The sequence below is a fragment of the Mus caroli genome, chromosome 4 (genome assembly GCF_900094665.2).
Source record: "Mus caroli chromosome 4, CAROLI_EIJ_v1.1, whole genome shotgun sequence".
NCBI classification, from domain to species: domain Eukaryota; kingdom Metazoa; phylum Chordata; class Mammalia; order Rodentia; family Muridae; genus Mus; species Mus caroli.
Window position 1 is genome coordinate 109,959,559 of NC_034573.1, and position 16,454 is coordinate 109,976,012.

A 16,454-nucleotide genomic window follows, 5' to 3' on the forward strand; every position below is an offset into this window, starting at 1 on the left:
GACTGAACCCAGGGCCTTGCTCTATTGTTGAGCCCCAGATTCAGCTCCCAAGACCATTTGACCTAAGCCTTCTATTACAATGAATTTTTCTTACTTTGAGAGTAATAACCTTTGTGGTGGTTTGGAAAGGGTTGGCCCCCATAGACTCATGTGTTTGATTGGCCCATAGGGAGTGGCACTATTAGGAGGTGTGGCCTTGTTGGAGGAAGTGTGTCACTGAGGGGGAGAGCTTTGATGTCTCCTATGCTCAAGCTATGCTATGACACACAGTGTCCTGCTGCTGCCTGAGGATCAAGATGGAGAACTCTCAGCTCCTTCTCCAGCACCATGTCTGCCTACACGCTGCTATGCTTCCTACCATGATAATGGACTGACACTCTGAAACCATAAGCGAGCCTCAATGAAATGTTTTCCTTTATAAAAGTTGCTATAGTCATGGGGTCTCTTCACAGCAATAGAAACACTAAGACATCCCTCAAACAAATTTTTGTTGTTGTTTTTTGTTTTTTTGTTTTGTTTTTCGAGACAGGGTTTCTCTGTATAGCCCTGGCTGTCCTGGAACTCACTCTGTAGACCAGGCTGGCCTCAAACTCGAAATCCGCCTGCCCCTGCCTCCCGAGTGCTGGGATTAAAGGCATGTGCCACCACGCTCGGCTTCAAAATTTAAAAAAAAAAAAACAATCATACTATATATCAGCTTGAACCATGACAGTGGGTCAAATATCTGCTGCTTTGGGGCCTGGAGAGATGGCTCAGAGACTAGGAGCACTGGCAGCTCTAGGATTAGTTCCCAGCAAGACTTGGCAGCTCAAGATAAGGTGATTTGAATAAGAAAGAGTGGCTGCCATAGGCTCATAGATTTGAATGCTTAGTCCTTAGGAAGAAGCACACCCTACTTGAGAAGGATTAGGAGGTGTGGCCTGGTTGGAGTAGGTGTGGCTTTGTTGGAGGAAGTGTGCCACTGGGGGTGGACTTTGAGGTTTTAAAAGCCCAAGTCAGGCCCAGTGGCTTCTCTCTTCCTGCTGCCTGCAGGTGCAGATATAGAACTCTCTGCTACTTCTTCAGCAACATGTCTGCCTGTGTGCTGTTGTGCCCTCTTCCATGATAATGGATTAAACTTCCGAAACTGTACGTAAGCCCTTAATTAAATGCTTTCTTTCATAAGAGTTGCTGTTGTCATGGTGTCTCCTTACAGCAATAGAACAGTGACCAAGACACCCAAGTATCTGTAATTCTAGTTCCAAGGCACCCAGCACCCGCTTGTGGCCTCCATGGGTGTTAGTATGCCAAGCAGTGCACATACACATATATGAGAAAACATACACATGATAATTTTTCAAACATCTGCTGATTTGTGAACTGATATGTGTGAAGAATCTCTAAATCGGATGAGGAGTCACAACTGTAAGGAATCCATTACAATTTGTAAGTAAGTCTGACCCAACTTAAAAGTGATATACATTGCATGAGTGCTACTGTATTATATACAGTCTATATAATATTGTTTTACTTTCAAAGAATCATAGTTTTATTATTTTTGCCCTTTATTTTCCATGTTTTCATATCGACAGCTCTGAGAGCTGTAGTCAGAACTGCAATTGCCATCTGATATTTCTGAAGGAGACAGGTCGGAGTCTGGAACCTTAGCCCACCACGCCTCCTCCTCACAACCTCTAATGAAGGCCTCCCCAGGCCTTTTCATCTCTCGTCACATTCTCCTTCCCACAAGGTCTCTGAGCATCATACAGTTACTTGTAGTTTTAGTTTTGGGTATCAGAGAACCCAAGATACCGAACATATACCAGTATCCTATGCAGGGCATGGAATAATGCTTATGTTATAATGATGAGACAAAATCCAGAATGCAGGGGCTGATGAGATGGCTCAGTGGGTAAAAGCATTTGCAGTACAAGTGTGATGATCTGTGTTCAATCCCAGAATCCAGGGTGACAGAAGAGAATCTACTTCTAAAACTTGCGCGCGCGCGTGCACACACACACACACACCAATAACATGAATGAAAAAAAGGTAAAGTAAAACAGAATGCAAAGGCACCATTACAACTGTGTGAAAACCAGGCAGCCAAGACTGGAAGCAAATACAGCAGTTTTAAAGCATTAGTTACAAAGTGCTGAGCTTGTGAGTGGCCGGCATGAGTTTAGCATGGTCTCCACATTGTTGTAATGGAGTGAGAGAACCCAAGGCTGAGGGCGGGAAGGGGTGAAGGATGCTGAAAATATCATTGGATGCTTGGCTTCTGGGAAACGGGGAGTGAGTCCACAGAGGTGGAGGAGGAAGAGGAGGAGGAGGAGGAAGAGGAGAGTGTGAGCTCCCGGGCTCTCTGATTACCATCTTCTATCTTCCTTGCCTCATCTTATAAAATTGTGTTGAACTATGTGTAAACCTAAACTTACATTTTAGCCATTTTCATGAACGTGAAATTATGGGTATTAAATGTATTCACAAAGTCAGGCGTGGTGGCACACGCCTTTAATCCTAGCACTTGGGAGGCAGAGGCAGGTGGATTTCTGAATTCGAGGCCAGCCTGGACGACAAAGTAAGTTCCAGGACAGCTAGGGCTACACAGAGAGAAACCCTGTCTTGAAAAAAACAAACAAACAAACAAACAAACAAACAAACAAACAAAAATGTATTCACAACATATGTCATCCATCACCACCATCCGTGTACAGAATGTTCTATTTCATCTTCAAAACATTACAAGTATCCCCAACAGAAAATCTGCACTACAGTACAATAATACTTGCCATTCCCCAGCCCGTGGCAAGGGCCTCTCTTTGTCCTCTAGTTTCTGAGGAGTCAAAGTGCCCACTGTGAGAATCACAGACAACTTTCTCATTGCACTCAGCTTCTAGCCATCCCCACCTCAGCTCCCCCTCCCCCCACCAATACTCCACGTCCTGCACATAGTAAGCCTATGCAGTCATCTGCTGATGGATATTGAGTAGCTCCTATCTTTGCGCTATTGTGAAAGATGCTGCTATGGACATTGGTGTGTGAGCATCGTTATAAGTCCCTGCTTACTGCTCTTCAGGCTTTATTACCTAGGAACAGAATGGCTACATATATAATTCTATAGCAATCATCTACTATAATGGCATCATCTTATTTTCCCATCAGCAATGAAGAAAGGCCCCAATTTCTTATATTTATTAAACCTCACCAATATTCCCAATTATCTTCCTGAAAATACCAGTCCTGAGAAAGTTTCACTAATCTTTATCTACTTTAGGTTGCTGAGTGCTGGAAGAGAGACGTCAAACAAGCACAAGGAGTAAAGCTGCTACAAATTAATTCATGGTCTCCATCTTCTAGGTCACTCTATGCGTTGCTGGCGTCTACTGGAAATCTTGACTCTTACTTCTGACAGATAAACTCCTTCTCCATACTAGGAAAACTAAGCCCATCTTCTTTTCTTCCCACCCCCCAGACATGATCCTTCATCTTTAGATATCCGTATCTCTCCTTCCTCAGTGGAAAAGATGATCACTGTCCTGGTTTCTTTTCTGTTGTGACAAAACACTTGGACCAAAAGCAACTTCAAGGAGGAAAGGGTTAACTTGGCTACATTTCCAGGTCACAGTCCGACATTGAGAGAAGTCAGCCCTAGAATTTTTTTTTTTTTTCTGAGACAGGGTTTCTCTGTATAGCCCTGGCTGTCCTGGAACTCACTTTGTAGACCAGGCTGACCTCGAACTCAGAAATCCACCTGCCTCTGCCTCCTGAGTGCTGATCAGGACATTCATCCTCTTGGCCAAGGTCAGTCCCTTTACCTGTCATCTACGTCCTATTCTCTAGTTCTTCGTTTTCTTTTCCATATGCACATAATCTTCCTCTCTACTGATATTTGGCCAAGTTCAAGACAGCCATGATAGCAAAAATAAGGATATAGGCTCGGAAGTATAACCCAGTGATAAAACAAGAAAATAACCCCCTTCTAGCGGTTTAGCCTAGTCCTTCCCAGCTGTTGTCCTCTTGGACAGCATGTCTCTCACACACACCATTCTGTTTTGGTCAATGTACTCAGACTAGCAATTAATGAGAATATGAAAATGTCACATCCAACTGGATGGTTTCCTGTTCTTACAGGTGACTTCTATTCTCACCTATTTTTCCATGAAAGCTTTCTTTAGCTGCACTGTGAAGTCACTCTGTCCTGCCTACACTCTTGTCTAGCCTGTCTTATTCAGCGTTCTTTCCGGGATCCTCCTCCTTTTTTTTTTTAATGGATTTTTAAATGTTATCATTCCCATGAACCCACTTTGACTCTCTGCCCTCCTCTCCTGTGGTAACAACTCGGCACAGCTGCTACACCTTGGTTCCATAGATGGCTGCATCACTGTCTGGCTGTTGGAGCAACACCAAAGTGGGAACAAACACAGATGTGTAGTGGAGACTCAGGTTCCTTTAATTATAACCTGGACTTGTCCTTCTTCCTCAGAAATAAGGTATTACCTAAGATATTACCTGTAACAATCAAAAAGCTGCCTTCATTGGTGCTAGGCATATTCCCTTGACCATGTTCTCACAAACAGGGGACAAGTGGCTTTCTGCACTACTTTCAGGAATTCCTCTTCCTTGCCTCTTCATATTTCTACTGGCTGGAATTAGCTGAAACCCGAGTAGCCAATCTGATGCTATCAAATGGAAACCACTGACAAAAATAAGCCAAAAGAAGAAAGCTGGACCTCTTCCAGTTCCAAAATGCAACTGTGTTTTTAATTTTTAAATGCATGTGTGCTTGTGCACAGGCACATGGACTTCACACACATGTGAGGTATTCAGAGGACACCTTCATCAGTTCTCCCCTTCCACCCTGTCTCTCTTTCTCACAGCTCGGCATTCCCTAGACTAGTGAGTCTGTGCGCTTCTGGGCCACTCTCCTGCCTCTACCTCCCATCTCACCGTACTACTGCCAGCCACAGCACCCCGTTTTTTGTGGGTTCTGCAGATCACACGTGCTGAGCCATCTACTGCAGGTCTTCTCTTTTAGACCAAGTGTTTTCCCCTGAGCCTTTATACATGTGAATTCTATTATGGAGCTATACTCCCCACCCACTGAAGCCTTTGTTATTTAAGCTTCCTGTCACTCCCAGCCAGTTAATCCCTTACTGCCTCAAGAATGTCATTGAAAGGTTAAGATGTGAGGTCAGCAGGTGTCGAGGTGCACACCTGTAACTCTAGCCCTTAGAAGGGAGAAGAAGCCAGGGCGTGGTGGCGTATGCCTTTAATCCCAGCATTTGGGAGGCAAAGGCAGGCAGATTTCTGAGTTCGAGGCCAGTCTGGTCTACAGAGTGAGTTCCAGGTCAGCCAGGGCTACACAGAGAAACCCTGTCTTGGGAGAGAGAGAGAGAGAGAGAGAGAGAGAGAGAGAACGAACTAGCATGGAGCTCCCTCTGCAGACCAGGGTGGTCTTAAATTCACAGAGCTCTGCAGGCCTCTTCCTCCTGTTCTAACATGGCAGGTGTTCGCCACCACATCTGGCTTCCTGATGCACTTCTGTCTGGGTTTCTCTGTGAATATGTCCCTCCTCTTGGCAGCACAATCTTTCATCAGCGAGGCTCACAAGTCTCCAAGCTCTAAGCCTACACAGCATTTTGGAATAGGCCAATGCTTTGTCTCTCTTGATTCAATCTTTTGAGACCTTTGGTTCATTAGTCAGGTCTCAACAACTTGGGCCCACCCTCCTCCACGTGGACAGTCAACGAAACAACTTGGCTGGATTCATGCACCATTTCCCTCACAAAGTACCTTCTGGATTCCACAGTTATAGTCACCAACAAATAATATAGTGACACAGCCTGGCGGGGGGGGGGGTCTTCCCTGACTCCTCCCCAGTCATCTTACCACCACACAGTCTGTCCCCAGACCTGCAGCTGCTCTTTCCTCACTTCCTGATCTTCTCCCCCTTGCTTGCTGGCTTCTTGTTATACTCTTGATATACTCTGTTATACTCTTGATACTTCTTGTTATACTCTTGATATACTCTGAAGAGCGAAGAGCGCAGCAGCACTGGCCACTGGAGCAGCAGCTGCTGCCAGCTGGCACCTACCCAGCCTGTGCTCTGTAAAGCCCCCAGAAGGCTCATTCCAAATGCAGATCACTTGCTGCTTAATGTTTGCATCGATTCCAGACAGAGTTCAAATCCCTTTGCTTGGCACCCGAAATTCTCCACAGCCTGGTTCCTGCCTGCCTCTCTCAGTTCATCTGATCATCATTAGTCTTAGGCTTTTGTACTGGCTGGTTTTGTGTGTCAACTTGACACAGGCTGGAGTTATCACAGGGAAAGGAGCTTAGGTTGGGGAAATGCCTCCATGAGATCCAGCTGTAAGATTTTTTCTCAATTAGTGATCAAGGGGGGAGGTCCCCTTGTGGGTGGTGCCATCCCTGGGCTGGTAATCTTGGGTTCTATAAGAGAGCAGGCTGAGCTGGGCATGGTGGTGCACGCCTTTAATCCCAGCAGTTGGGAGGCAGAGGCAGGTGGATTTCTGAGTTCGAGGCCAGCCTGGTCTACAGAGTGAGTTCCAGCACAGCCAAGCGATAGAGAGAAACCCTGTCTCGAAAAACAAAACAAAAAAACAAAACAGAAAGAAAGAAAGAAAGAAAGAAAGAAAGAAAGAAAGAAAGAAAGAAAGAAAGAAAGAGAAAGAAACATCCCTCCCTGGCCTCTGCATTAGCTCCTGCTTCCTGACCTGCTTGAGTTCCAGTTCTGACTTCCTTCAGTAATGAACAGCAATGTGAAAGTGCAAGCTGAATAAACCCTTTCCTCCCCAACTTGCTTCTTGGTCATGATGTTTTGTCCAGGAATAGAAACCCTGACTAAGACAGCTCTTAAATCATTCAACCAATGCTTTCATTATGCTGTCGGCAATTAATTTCTTGACTCTGCACACCCAGGTTCCTCTGCCTGGGATGGTGTTAGAGCATTTCAGAACAAAATTTCTCCCCGGTGAACTCAGTCTTGGTGTTTGGGAAATTCTAAAAATCTAATACAACAAAATAAAACACACTGTTTGAGTTATAAATTCTCTGATATTTAAAGTGTACCTAAGACTGCCCCATATAACAGAGCCTTCTCTCTGAAATAGATACTGAAGAAATGGTCATTTAACATCTTAGCAGGTGTGAACATGGTTTTAAGCCGCCCAAGCTCCTCACATCTAACGGGTGAGGTGGTAAGCTGAAGTGCCAATGTAATAATGAACTGTAGGTGGAAAGGGGACAAATAGCATTTCTGCCCTCTAACTTCAACAGCGGGGGGTAGGGGTCATTTTCTGGCTCTGAGGAAGGGACTTGCTTTGGGTCATGTGGTCTATAAGTGATGCTAAGGAACAAACAAATATGAGGCCACAAAACTGGAACAGCCCCCATGTGACTTTTCACCCTAAGTATCCTTCCTGCTATAGAAATAGAATCCAAACACGTATAACCTTAAACCCAAGAATACGATTCACAGGTTGTTCCAATTCCTAAATAGAATATACTTTTTTTTTAAAGGCCACTGAGCTTGCTCCTTTGCCAAAAATATGATAAGTTGCTCTTGATTGATTCCCTTCACCAAAAGTGTTTCCTAATTTAGAAACTGAAAGGGGGGGGGGGGGAGACACAGGAACAGTTTCAAGTATCTCCAGTCTGGCAAATCGCACAATCCCCGGGTGTTCGATGTACTTTGGCCTAAAAGTCAAAATTCTGCTCTGCGGTCATTTTTGAACGACATTTGTACAAGTACGAACATATTGCTTAAATTTGTGTCTAACATAGTACCTAACAAGGAACAGAACTTAAACTTTCACATATGGCATATGTGTATACGGCTGTCAAGAAGTCCAAAACTGATTCTTTTCTTTTAATTCTTTTCTATTTTCGAAATACAATAGGTTTGCAACCGTCTCGTGCATGCATTTGCATCATTTACTTCACCCATCTCAAGTTCACCCAAGACACAGAATTTGCAAGAGTGCAGAGAAATGGAAACTCTTTACAGGGACTGCTTGCTGGGCTGGAGGATGAGAAATGTGCAGCCATGCAAAGCCTTGCTGTAGGGAAGCGGAAGGAGGTGGTCTACAGGTGACAGAATGAAGACATTCAACAATGCACAGCGTGGACGGGGAAGGGTGAGATGGTTGTGGGGTAAACAGGATAAAGGAACCGGTGCTCAGATGGTGAGAGAAGTAGATGGAGTTGAAGGCTGAAAGGCAGAAGGCAACTGACTTGATGATCTCGGATGCTGGTATCCCCAAAGGCCTGCAGAGCTTCATCCGGATGCAAGGTTGCGCGTGACGAAGCTAGTCCCACAGTCCTTTCGCTCGGCCCGCGCGCAGGGCACGACGGTGTCTCTGGGGCCTTTGTAGCTGGGACCTTCGGGGACGGTCAAGAGCACACTTCTCCTGAGCCAACCGTTACCGGGCCGGGCACGCTGAAGCCGGCCAGCACCACGCGAAGGAGCTCACCGGCGAGCAGAAGAGATCTGGAATGTGCACCACGGGAAGAGCAGGTCCGTCCCGGGGCTGAGGTGGGATTTTCCTGCGAGCGCGCAGAAGGAGCAGGGGACTCTCAGCTGAGGCCGCCCAGCCGCTGTCATGGCAACCGCACTCAGCGGGGGACGCGCAGGCGCGACCGGGCGGGAACCATGGAGATCGCGCACGCTTTGGGTGCCCCGGGGCCGTTCTTCCTGTGAAGACTGTTGTTACAGCGCACACCATTGGCCTCGAGGAACTACAGACTACCCCATTGGCTCCAGAGACCGCAGTAACCATAACAACAGTGTACAGCGTCTATATAATTCACAGGCTGAGAGTAAACATAGGGTTCTAATTCTCCAATTGTTTCCCTCCAAGTCCAACCTATCTCCTTATATTTGTTTTTCTGTAGGTGACTTCAAAACTTGGATGTGAGAGTCCACGCATATGAGAGTGAGGTAGAATTGAGTTTGGAACCAGCTAGTGTTAGACAGTAGATTCCAGTCGGTGCCGCCTAGACTATAGAATGGAACCTTGCCTTTAAAAAAAGAAAGAGAAAAAGAAAAAGAAAAAGAAAAAGAAAAAAGAGAGAGAGAGAGAAGAAGAAGAAGCAGGAGGAGGAGGAGGAGGAGGAGGAGGAGGAGAATAGAAAATAGAAAAGAGGCAAGATACTGTGCATGTCAGTTCACAATTTAGGGCCAGAATTTGTCATCACACCTGGAGTACCTAAGGTAAATTTCCACACTTCTGGACTCCGGTAATTATTGTGACATGAATTACCACATCTCTTGGAGCACACAGTTGACATGAACTTTAGATCTAGTTGGCAAAACTTCCAGAAAACAACAGGCTTCGCCACTGGGACAGTGCTGTAAAAGATGACTTTCTACAGCCACAGCCTTGGGTGCTGACTCATCTGCTCGAACTAGGTGATCTTCATGATAATATTCATGAGAGCCCACTTCAGATTGTTCAAATCAAGCTTGACCAGAATTACCATGAAGGCTGGAACCCTTTAGAAAGCCTAACGAAGCATTGACAATTCTGATTGGCTTCTTATAGAATGCAAGATAAATATTTGTTTTTTTTTTTTTTTTTAAAGATTTATGTGCTGGGGGGCGGTATGGGGGACTTTTGGGATAGCATTGGAAATGTAATTGAGGAAAATATGTAATAAAAAAAAAGATTTATGTGCATGTAGGTTTACGTTGATAAGTTAATGGACATCACAGCTAGAGCCCAAGGAGGCCAAAAGAGGACACCAGATCTCCTGGAACTAGAGTTACAGCATTGGGAGCCTCGTGGGTGCTGGGAATGAGTCTTGGTTCAGTAGCCGTGTCTTCTTCCAGCCCCAAAGCACTTTTAGTGATACAGTTTAGCATAGGCTCAACTTAAATCTTCACATGTTCTTTTTTCGAGACTCCAGGTGCGTGTCAAAGCTGGATTTCTGGAGGCTTCTGCTTTTCTGGTATCTAAAACGCCACCTACATTTCTTGATCTTATTCTAGCTGCCAGCCCTTCCTTCTGGATCATGTGGGGACCATCACCTGAGCAGTGTCCCCTATTTTCTGTTTTCTTCCTTGGCCTTGAAAGTGTTTCCCCCTCTCTGATCTAAAATGCTCACCTCCATTTCGACCCACTCCCACTGATCAGTTTCAGTATCACCTCCTTAGGTAAGGTTCCTTGGTCCTCCGATCTGGATCAAATGCCTTGTTTCCCTTTGCAAGTATTCCCTCCTGCTAACACACACACACACACACACACACCTGGAACTTCTACCTGGGTAAATACTGTTTTTAAGCTCTCAGAACAGACAATAAACCGAAGGAAGAAGTGTCTGGTGAGTCCATAAAACAAGTGAGAGATTGTTTGGGGCTTTAATAAAATGATCTGAAGTGGGCTCACATGAATATTATCATGAAGATCACCTAGTTCGAGCAGATGAGTCAGCACCCAAGGCTGTGGCTGTAGAAAGTCATCTTTTACAGCACTGTCCCAGTGGCGAAGCCTGTTGTTTTCTGGAAGTTTTGCCAACTAGATCTAAAGTTCATGTCAACTGTGTGCTCCAAGAGATGGTTTCACTCCTGGCTGCAGCAATAAATCGTCTTGTGCTGGAGGCCACAATTCCAAACTTCATTGTTTCTATTTCTCTTGCCACTTCTGTCTATGTCATAACTGAAACTCTCTGTACTATCAGGGTGCCCTTCCAACTCCATGGCCAGTTGTACTGTAAGCCAGGTTTTGACATTGCTCTAGGTCATACCCAAGGCCTGCACATGCTAGCCAAGTGCTCAACCACTGAATTTCACCATTAGTCCCTAACTGAAATTTATGTAGAGCACTGACTTCTACATAATAACAGCATCCCCCAGACACACATACATACACACACACACACACACACACACACACGCACGCACGCACGCACACACACACACAACTGTATTTAGGACTACCCTATGTCTCACTTACTGGAGATTTTTCTGCACTAGGTATCCACTTGTACTCTAAAACCGGATAGTGAGTTTCTCAGGGACTCAGTGATCAAATGTTTTGGCCTGGTTCTGAGAAAAATGGTAATTGCACCAGCGTACTGAGTGTAAAGTGCCAGACATGAGACCAATGCTCTATTTTTATCCCTACACTGTAGATACATAAACTAAGATTAAGTCAAGGGCCTCATTCATGAAACTAGTAGAATGCCCAGCTGGCTATCTAAACCCCACACTTTATCACAGGGTAACAGTTCCCTCAGGGCAGAAGCAATCATTTAACTCCTGCCAGGGTCCAAGAGGAAGGCTAGTTATCTATCCGAAGAACAGCCTTAAAATATTTGAAAAGTATTACCTAAATATGGAATAAATCTAGGCCAAGAGGCAAAAAGCAGATGTAGGGAGGTCTGTGCTCTACCTTATCTGCATTATTCCTGCTTTAGTAAAAACGTCTTTCTTCTTAAAAGACCAAGGTTTGATTCCCAGAACCTACGTGGAGGCTCACAAGTTCCAGAGCCTCCAGAACAAATTCAGTTCACTGATTCCTTCTTCTAGCCTCCAAAGGTACTGTATACCCATGGTGTATAAACATACATGCAAGCAGAAGCACTCAAACACATAAAATAACTAAATTGTAAAAGAAAAAAAAAAAAACAATAACAAAAAACCCGAAACCCACCCTTTCCAAGTGTCCCTTTGTGGGCACATACTTTATTGCACATAAATTTTTGTACATCCAGTTCCCAAATGGGACGTGCTCATTCATCTTTCAGACCCTCACAGCTCACAAAGGCCCTGGCACATGGTAGGCACTTGATAAATACTTCTTCAGAGCATGACCATTCATGCACCCATGACCTTACAGTAGGCCAACATACAGCAGCTCCAGTCCTGTCTGCTCTGCAGACCACGCAATCCCACAGTCGTCTCTGTGAACTCTAGTTCATGTTCCAGATCAAGGAGAGTGTCCAGTGTTTCACTCACAGAACTGAAATCCCAGCAGGCGCTTGCCTGCACACCGTGTTTACTATTTCTTCACTGTGTTAATCCTTCACAAAGGATTCATCTTAGTTCCTAGCAGTGGTAAGAGCTCTGGTGTTTGATCCTAGAGGAGCATTTCCTTCAGTTTTTGTCACATATAAAAGCTGTGTGTCGAGACCGAAGGTCGTCTACTATCTTCTCTTCTATCACCAAGCCTTTTGCCACCTCCTCCTCGGACAGCAGTAACTCTGTCTCCGAGTCTTTGGTTACAATAATCACAAAGGACTTGATTGACTCCAGGATGTTGGCCACCACCACTTGATGCTGGTAAACTTCCAAAGCATTCCGAGCCCGACTGATTATGATGTCCGGGTCTGTCTCCAGCTTGAAGGAAACTATAAATGCTTTAGGAGCCCAGTCTTTGACCAGCGGAGAAAGCATCTTTGGCACCATCTTCATTGTTATCTGTATCCGAAAAAGCAAACCGGGTTCAGTAAGTCAACACTGGTCAGCCCCTACCAGGGATCCAAGCAACCAAGAACCGACCTTTGCCTAAGGTTAGGTGGGCTTTCTTACAGTTTAGAAACTTCTTGCAGCATACCAAATGCTAAAGACTGGGTTCTGTAGATTCATTTAGGTTCACATTGAACACTGAATTCAGAGCCCAACATCTACTTTGCTGCAAAGTATGTTTTCTGAACCAGTCCCGGCCTGCCATTTTCATTACAATTTCTCAAACGTTCCCCTTTATTTTACGATTTTCAAAGACAGTGTTTCACTATGCAGCCCCGGCTAACCTAGAGCTTGGTATATGGGCCAGGTTGGCTTCAAATGCTGATCTTCCCGCCAGTCTCCAGAGGGCTGGGGTTAGAGGTGTGAGCTGCCACCAAGCCTGGAACTTCCTTTTAACTCATTTAAATATTTTTAAGTCACTGAGAATTTTATAGATTGTATTTTAATCATACTCATCTCTTTTACTTTTTTAAAGCAAATCTGAAGATAACTATAATCTGTTCATAAAAATGTTATTTTGAGCCGGGCGTGATGGCGCACACCTTTAATCCCAGCACTTGGGAGGCAGAGGCAGGCGGATTTCTGAGTTCGAGGCCAGCCTGGTTCCAGGACAGCCATGGCTACACAGAGAAACCCTGTCTCGAAAAACCAAAAAAAAACAAAACAGTTACTTTGGCAGGATTCTAATATATTGGGTCTTAAACCTCTCAAGTCTAAAATGTCGTGCTGGTGGGCGTGGCTACTGATTTGATTTGTACTTGGAGTTTTTTTTTTTTTTCATTTGTTAACTAAATGTATTAATACAATAATCACAACAGAGTACTGAAGACATGACTGACTTGGTCTTCACTTGATTAAAGTCCCTGCCCTGTTTCCTAAACCTTATACAACCAAAGGGGAATACTAAGTCATTCTGGATTTTTTTTTTTTTTTTTTTTGAGACAGGGTTTCTCTTGTTTAGCCCTGGCTGTCCTGGAACTCACTCTGTAGACCAAACTCAGAAATCCTCCTGCCTCTGCCTCCCAAGTGCTGGGATTAAAGGCTTGCGCCACCACTGCCTGGTTCATTCTGGATATTTTTAAGAAAAAAAATATATATATATAAACTGGAGATCCCAGGATTTTTAAAGAGTATGAGTTCTGCCTGCAAGTGTGCCAGGAATCCCACACAAGCTCCCACTTGATCTCTCTTCTTGGCATGTACCACCTGTGGGCATCAGGGATTCCCCTGCAGACTGAAAGCAATGCCATCAACTGCCAGTGTACTTCTCTTCCACAATAACACTGGGCACACAGTAGGTACTCTGAAATAATACTGGGCACACAGTAGGTACTCTGAAATGTGTAACTCAACTATCCCCAAGGCGCCCCTCGGACAGTTTCACCAATAAACACTACTTATATCAGCCAACAAATGTCTACGATTCCCTCATGTTCCAAGACACCAAATCACCTTCAATTTTCAGCGGTGACACTATCCTCCCCTTCCTCTTCCTGAAAGGACAATAACCCCCACTTATCCCTCTACTTCCTAGTTCCAAAATACTAGGATATTCTGTACAAACAAAACTTTTTACTTTTATTTATTTACTTTGAGATGTATTTACTCTCTCACTGTGCAGCTCTGGCTGGCCTGTAATTCTCGAGGTAGACCAGGGTAGCCTTGAAATGACAGAGCCCATCTGTCGCTGGAGGGCTGCAATTAAAGGGAAGATGCTGCTGTATCCAAACAACGTCTTGTCTTTCCTTCCACCTTTGTGTCTCCAGGCTCCACAGGATAAAGTTCAGGGGTCTTAAGGAATACAAAGGTTTTGTATACCAAGAGGCAAGATGCCTCTTCAGCCTTACCAATGCACTTTGGTTCATAGAACATTACCCAGTTGCAAACTCCAACTTGTAACTCCACTTAGAATAACCTTCCCCACTTGATCAGGCCCTCTGTCCATCTTTTGATGAGTCATTTCCATCACCCTGACACCCCCGGGGATCTGACTGCACTTTGTACATACCTCCACTACAGCATTTATCATTCTGATCTGTGATTATGGCTGGTGTCCAGGCCCTCGCTAGACTGTGAGATCCTTGAGGGCAGTGTCTTATTCATCTCTGTATTCCCAGTGCCTAGCTCATACAGAAGGCAGAAAGGCCATCCAGATCAAGAGGAAAGTAACCCAAGATTGGTTAGAGGGGGTCAGATCTCTGGAAGAGAAGAGCCCATCACCTGCAGTGGGCCACCAGATGAGTGGATCTTGTGTTCAGGCATTTCGGAGACAGGAATATAGAAATCTGACACTGCCGCGGCCAGGTAAAACATCGCAGAAGAGCCTGTGAATATAAACGGAGTATAAGAAATCGGGGAAGGGCATGGGATCTTTTCTTTTCAACTCGGGTTCCTTGGCTCTGGGGTAGGCAGCAAGCATGAGGGAAAAGAGGCTAGGGAGAATGGCTCTACAGCCAGGAAAACCTTTGGATTCCTTGGAACATTCACCTAATGGACTGAGAGCCAGGGCAGCAGCCTGCAGCAGATGCAGGTAATCCGCCAAAGTGGTAAACTCTACAGCCAGGAAGGTGCCGGCAGCGGCTGCCTCTTGGTAGCTCTGCAATGCTGCAGCAAAGCCCGGGAGCGCATTCTCTTCGGCCTCCAGACTCAGCTTGCCCGACTGGGCTGGGCCAGAAGGCCGAAGGGCTGACAGCCAGGTCTGGGGCGGGAAGCGGTGGGCATAGGGGAAGGCCGAGCGCGCTCTGTACAAGAACAGGACTCCATAGCCGGCAGCCAGGAAGACCTCCGCCGACGCGGCTCCGCGTCGCCCGCTACTGAAGTTGTCCAGAAAGCGCACGGCTCGCGCTTCCAGGGGGACCTTGGTGCCTCCAGATGTGATTAGCACCACCCGCCGGCCCTGCTCGCCCAGCCTGGCCGCAAAGCGAGCCATAACCTCGGCCCAGCGCGCAGCACCCGCGGGACGCGGCAACTCAGCCACCAGGTCCATTTCCGCCATCTGCACCGTAGTCACCCCACGCTAGAACCACGGCGCCCGGGCACGCCGGGCCGCTGGCGCCACGCCCCCTTCCGGATACCTGGGCTGCGCGCAGCCGCAAATAGTGACTGTGGTCATTCCCTTTCCTATGTCCGCCAGTAGGTCCTGATCTCACCAAGGCTCGAAATGCTTGCCTGTTCTGGGAAAGCCCGTCGGGAAGCGTCTAGAGGAAGAACGTATCTCGAAAATCCAGAAAAATTCAACTTCCTGTGGATTTCCTAGTTTGGAAAACGAAATGGTTGTTTTTGACCTATACCGGCCACCGTATAGCTCTTCCCAGGCTCGGGCTACATCGCAGTCAAGTTCTGGCTATTTAACCTTTGAGATTTAGAGTTTGTGCTCTCCCCTCCCCAATTGTCCCATTCAGTCCCGCCCCTCCCCCTTGCCCTTGAAATCCCGATGTCCCGGCTGGCCCGTGGTTGTCACGTGACACCTCAGCCTTGCGGATGCTAGCCAGGCAACCGTCCTGGAGACCGACGCCGCCGGCCGCACCATGAACGTGATCTACCCGCTGGCGGTGCCCAAGGGGCGCCGGCTCTGCTGTGAGGTGTGCGAAGCCCCGGCCGAGCGGATGTGCACGGCCTGTACAGTCACTTATTACTGGTAGGCCCTGGAACATGGTGCCTGGTGCCTCTGCTCCCTCCCTGTCTCCCAACACCGGTCTGGCCTCGTGCGTCTGTCCTTTGTGGCCTTTCCTGCCAGGGACCCCACAAGTCCAGAGCAGGCTTGAAGACGCGTGTCTAAGACTTCTGTGGCTTCTTCTGCGTCTTCTCCGGCTCTGCTGGGTTTTTTTGCCTGATGTTTTGCGGGGCTCCTACTGTTACCGTGTTGCAAACTCTTCCTGGTGCTGAACATAATGGGGCCATTTCTGTAGATCTCTCCTCTCAAAGCTCAAGGAGGGCCGGGAGTGGTGGCGCACGCCTTTAATCCCAGCACTCGGGAGGCAGAGGCAGG

At 46.4% G+C, this 16,454-nt stretch overlaps 3 protein-coding genes across 6 annotated transcripts in view; 1 reads left to right on the forward strand and 2 right to left on the reverse strand.

Moving 5' to 3' along the window:
- Ccdc30 (coiled-coil domain containing 30) overlaps positions 1–8,618 on the reverse strand; it is an 87,590-nt gene extending 78,972 nt beyond the window's left edge. For both annotated transcript variants that reach the window (XM_021159855.1, XM_021159854.1), the window contains exon 1: positions 8,233–8,618. The gene's annotated coding sequence lies outside the window, so the exon portion shown is untranslated. The remainder of the gene's footprint in view (positions 1–8,232) is intronic.
- Positions 8,619–11,650: 3,032 nt separating this feature from the next.
- On the reverse strand, positions 11,651–15,793 carry Ppcs (phosphopantothenoylcysteine synthetase). 3 transcript variants are annotated; one of them, XM_021161356.2, is made up of 3 exons: positions 14,954–15,528; positions 14,687–14,790; positions 11,651–12,418 (listed from the first exon to the last, which is right to left on the reverse strand). In XM_021161356.2, exons 1-3 carry the CDS (start codon positions 15,459–15,461, stop codon positions 12,095–12,097), a joined length of 936 nt encoding a protein of 311 aa, XP_021017015.1. In that variant the 5' UTR covers positions 15,462–15,528; the 3' UTR covers positions 11,651–12,094. The 3 variants fall into 3 exon arrangements, with proteins under 3 accessions (XP_021017015.1, XP_029332554.1, XP_029332555.1); XM_029476694.1 differs by lacking the exon at positions 14,954–15,528 and adding an exon at positions 15,635–15,793 and having other exon boundaries at positions 11,654–12,418; XM_029476695.1 differs by lacking the exon at positions 14,954–15,528 and adding an exon at positions 15,541–15,627 and having other exon boundaries at positions 11,654–12,418.
- Positions 15,794–15,796: 3 nt separating this feature from the next.
- The window catches only part of Zmynd12 (zinc finger MYND-type containing 12), a 32,750-nt gene continuing 32,092 nt past the window's right edge, over positions 15,797–16,454 (forward strand). Inside the window, exon 1 of the mRNA XM_021161358.2 lies at positions 15,797–16,103. Within this exon, the coding sequence (XP_021017017.1) occupies positions 15,994–16,103 (110 nt within the window). The 5' untranslated portion in view covers positions 15,797–15,993. The remainder of the gene's footprint in view (positions 16,104–16,454) is intronic.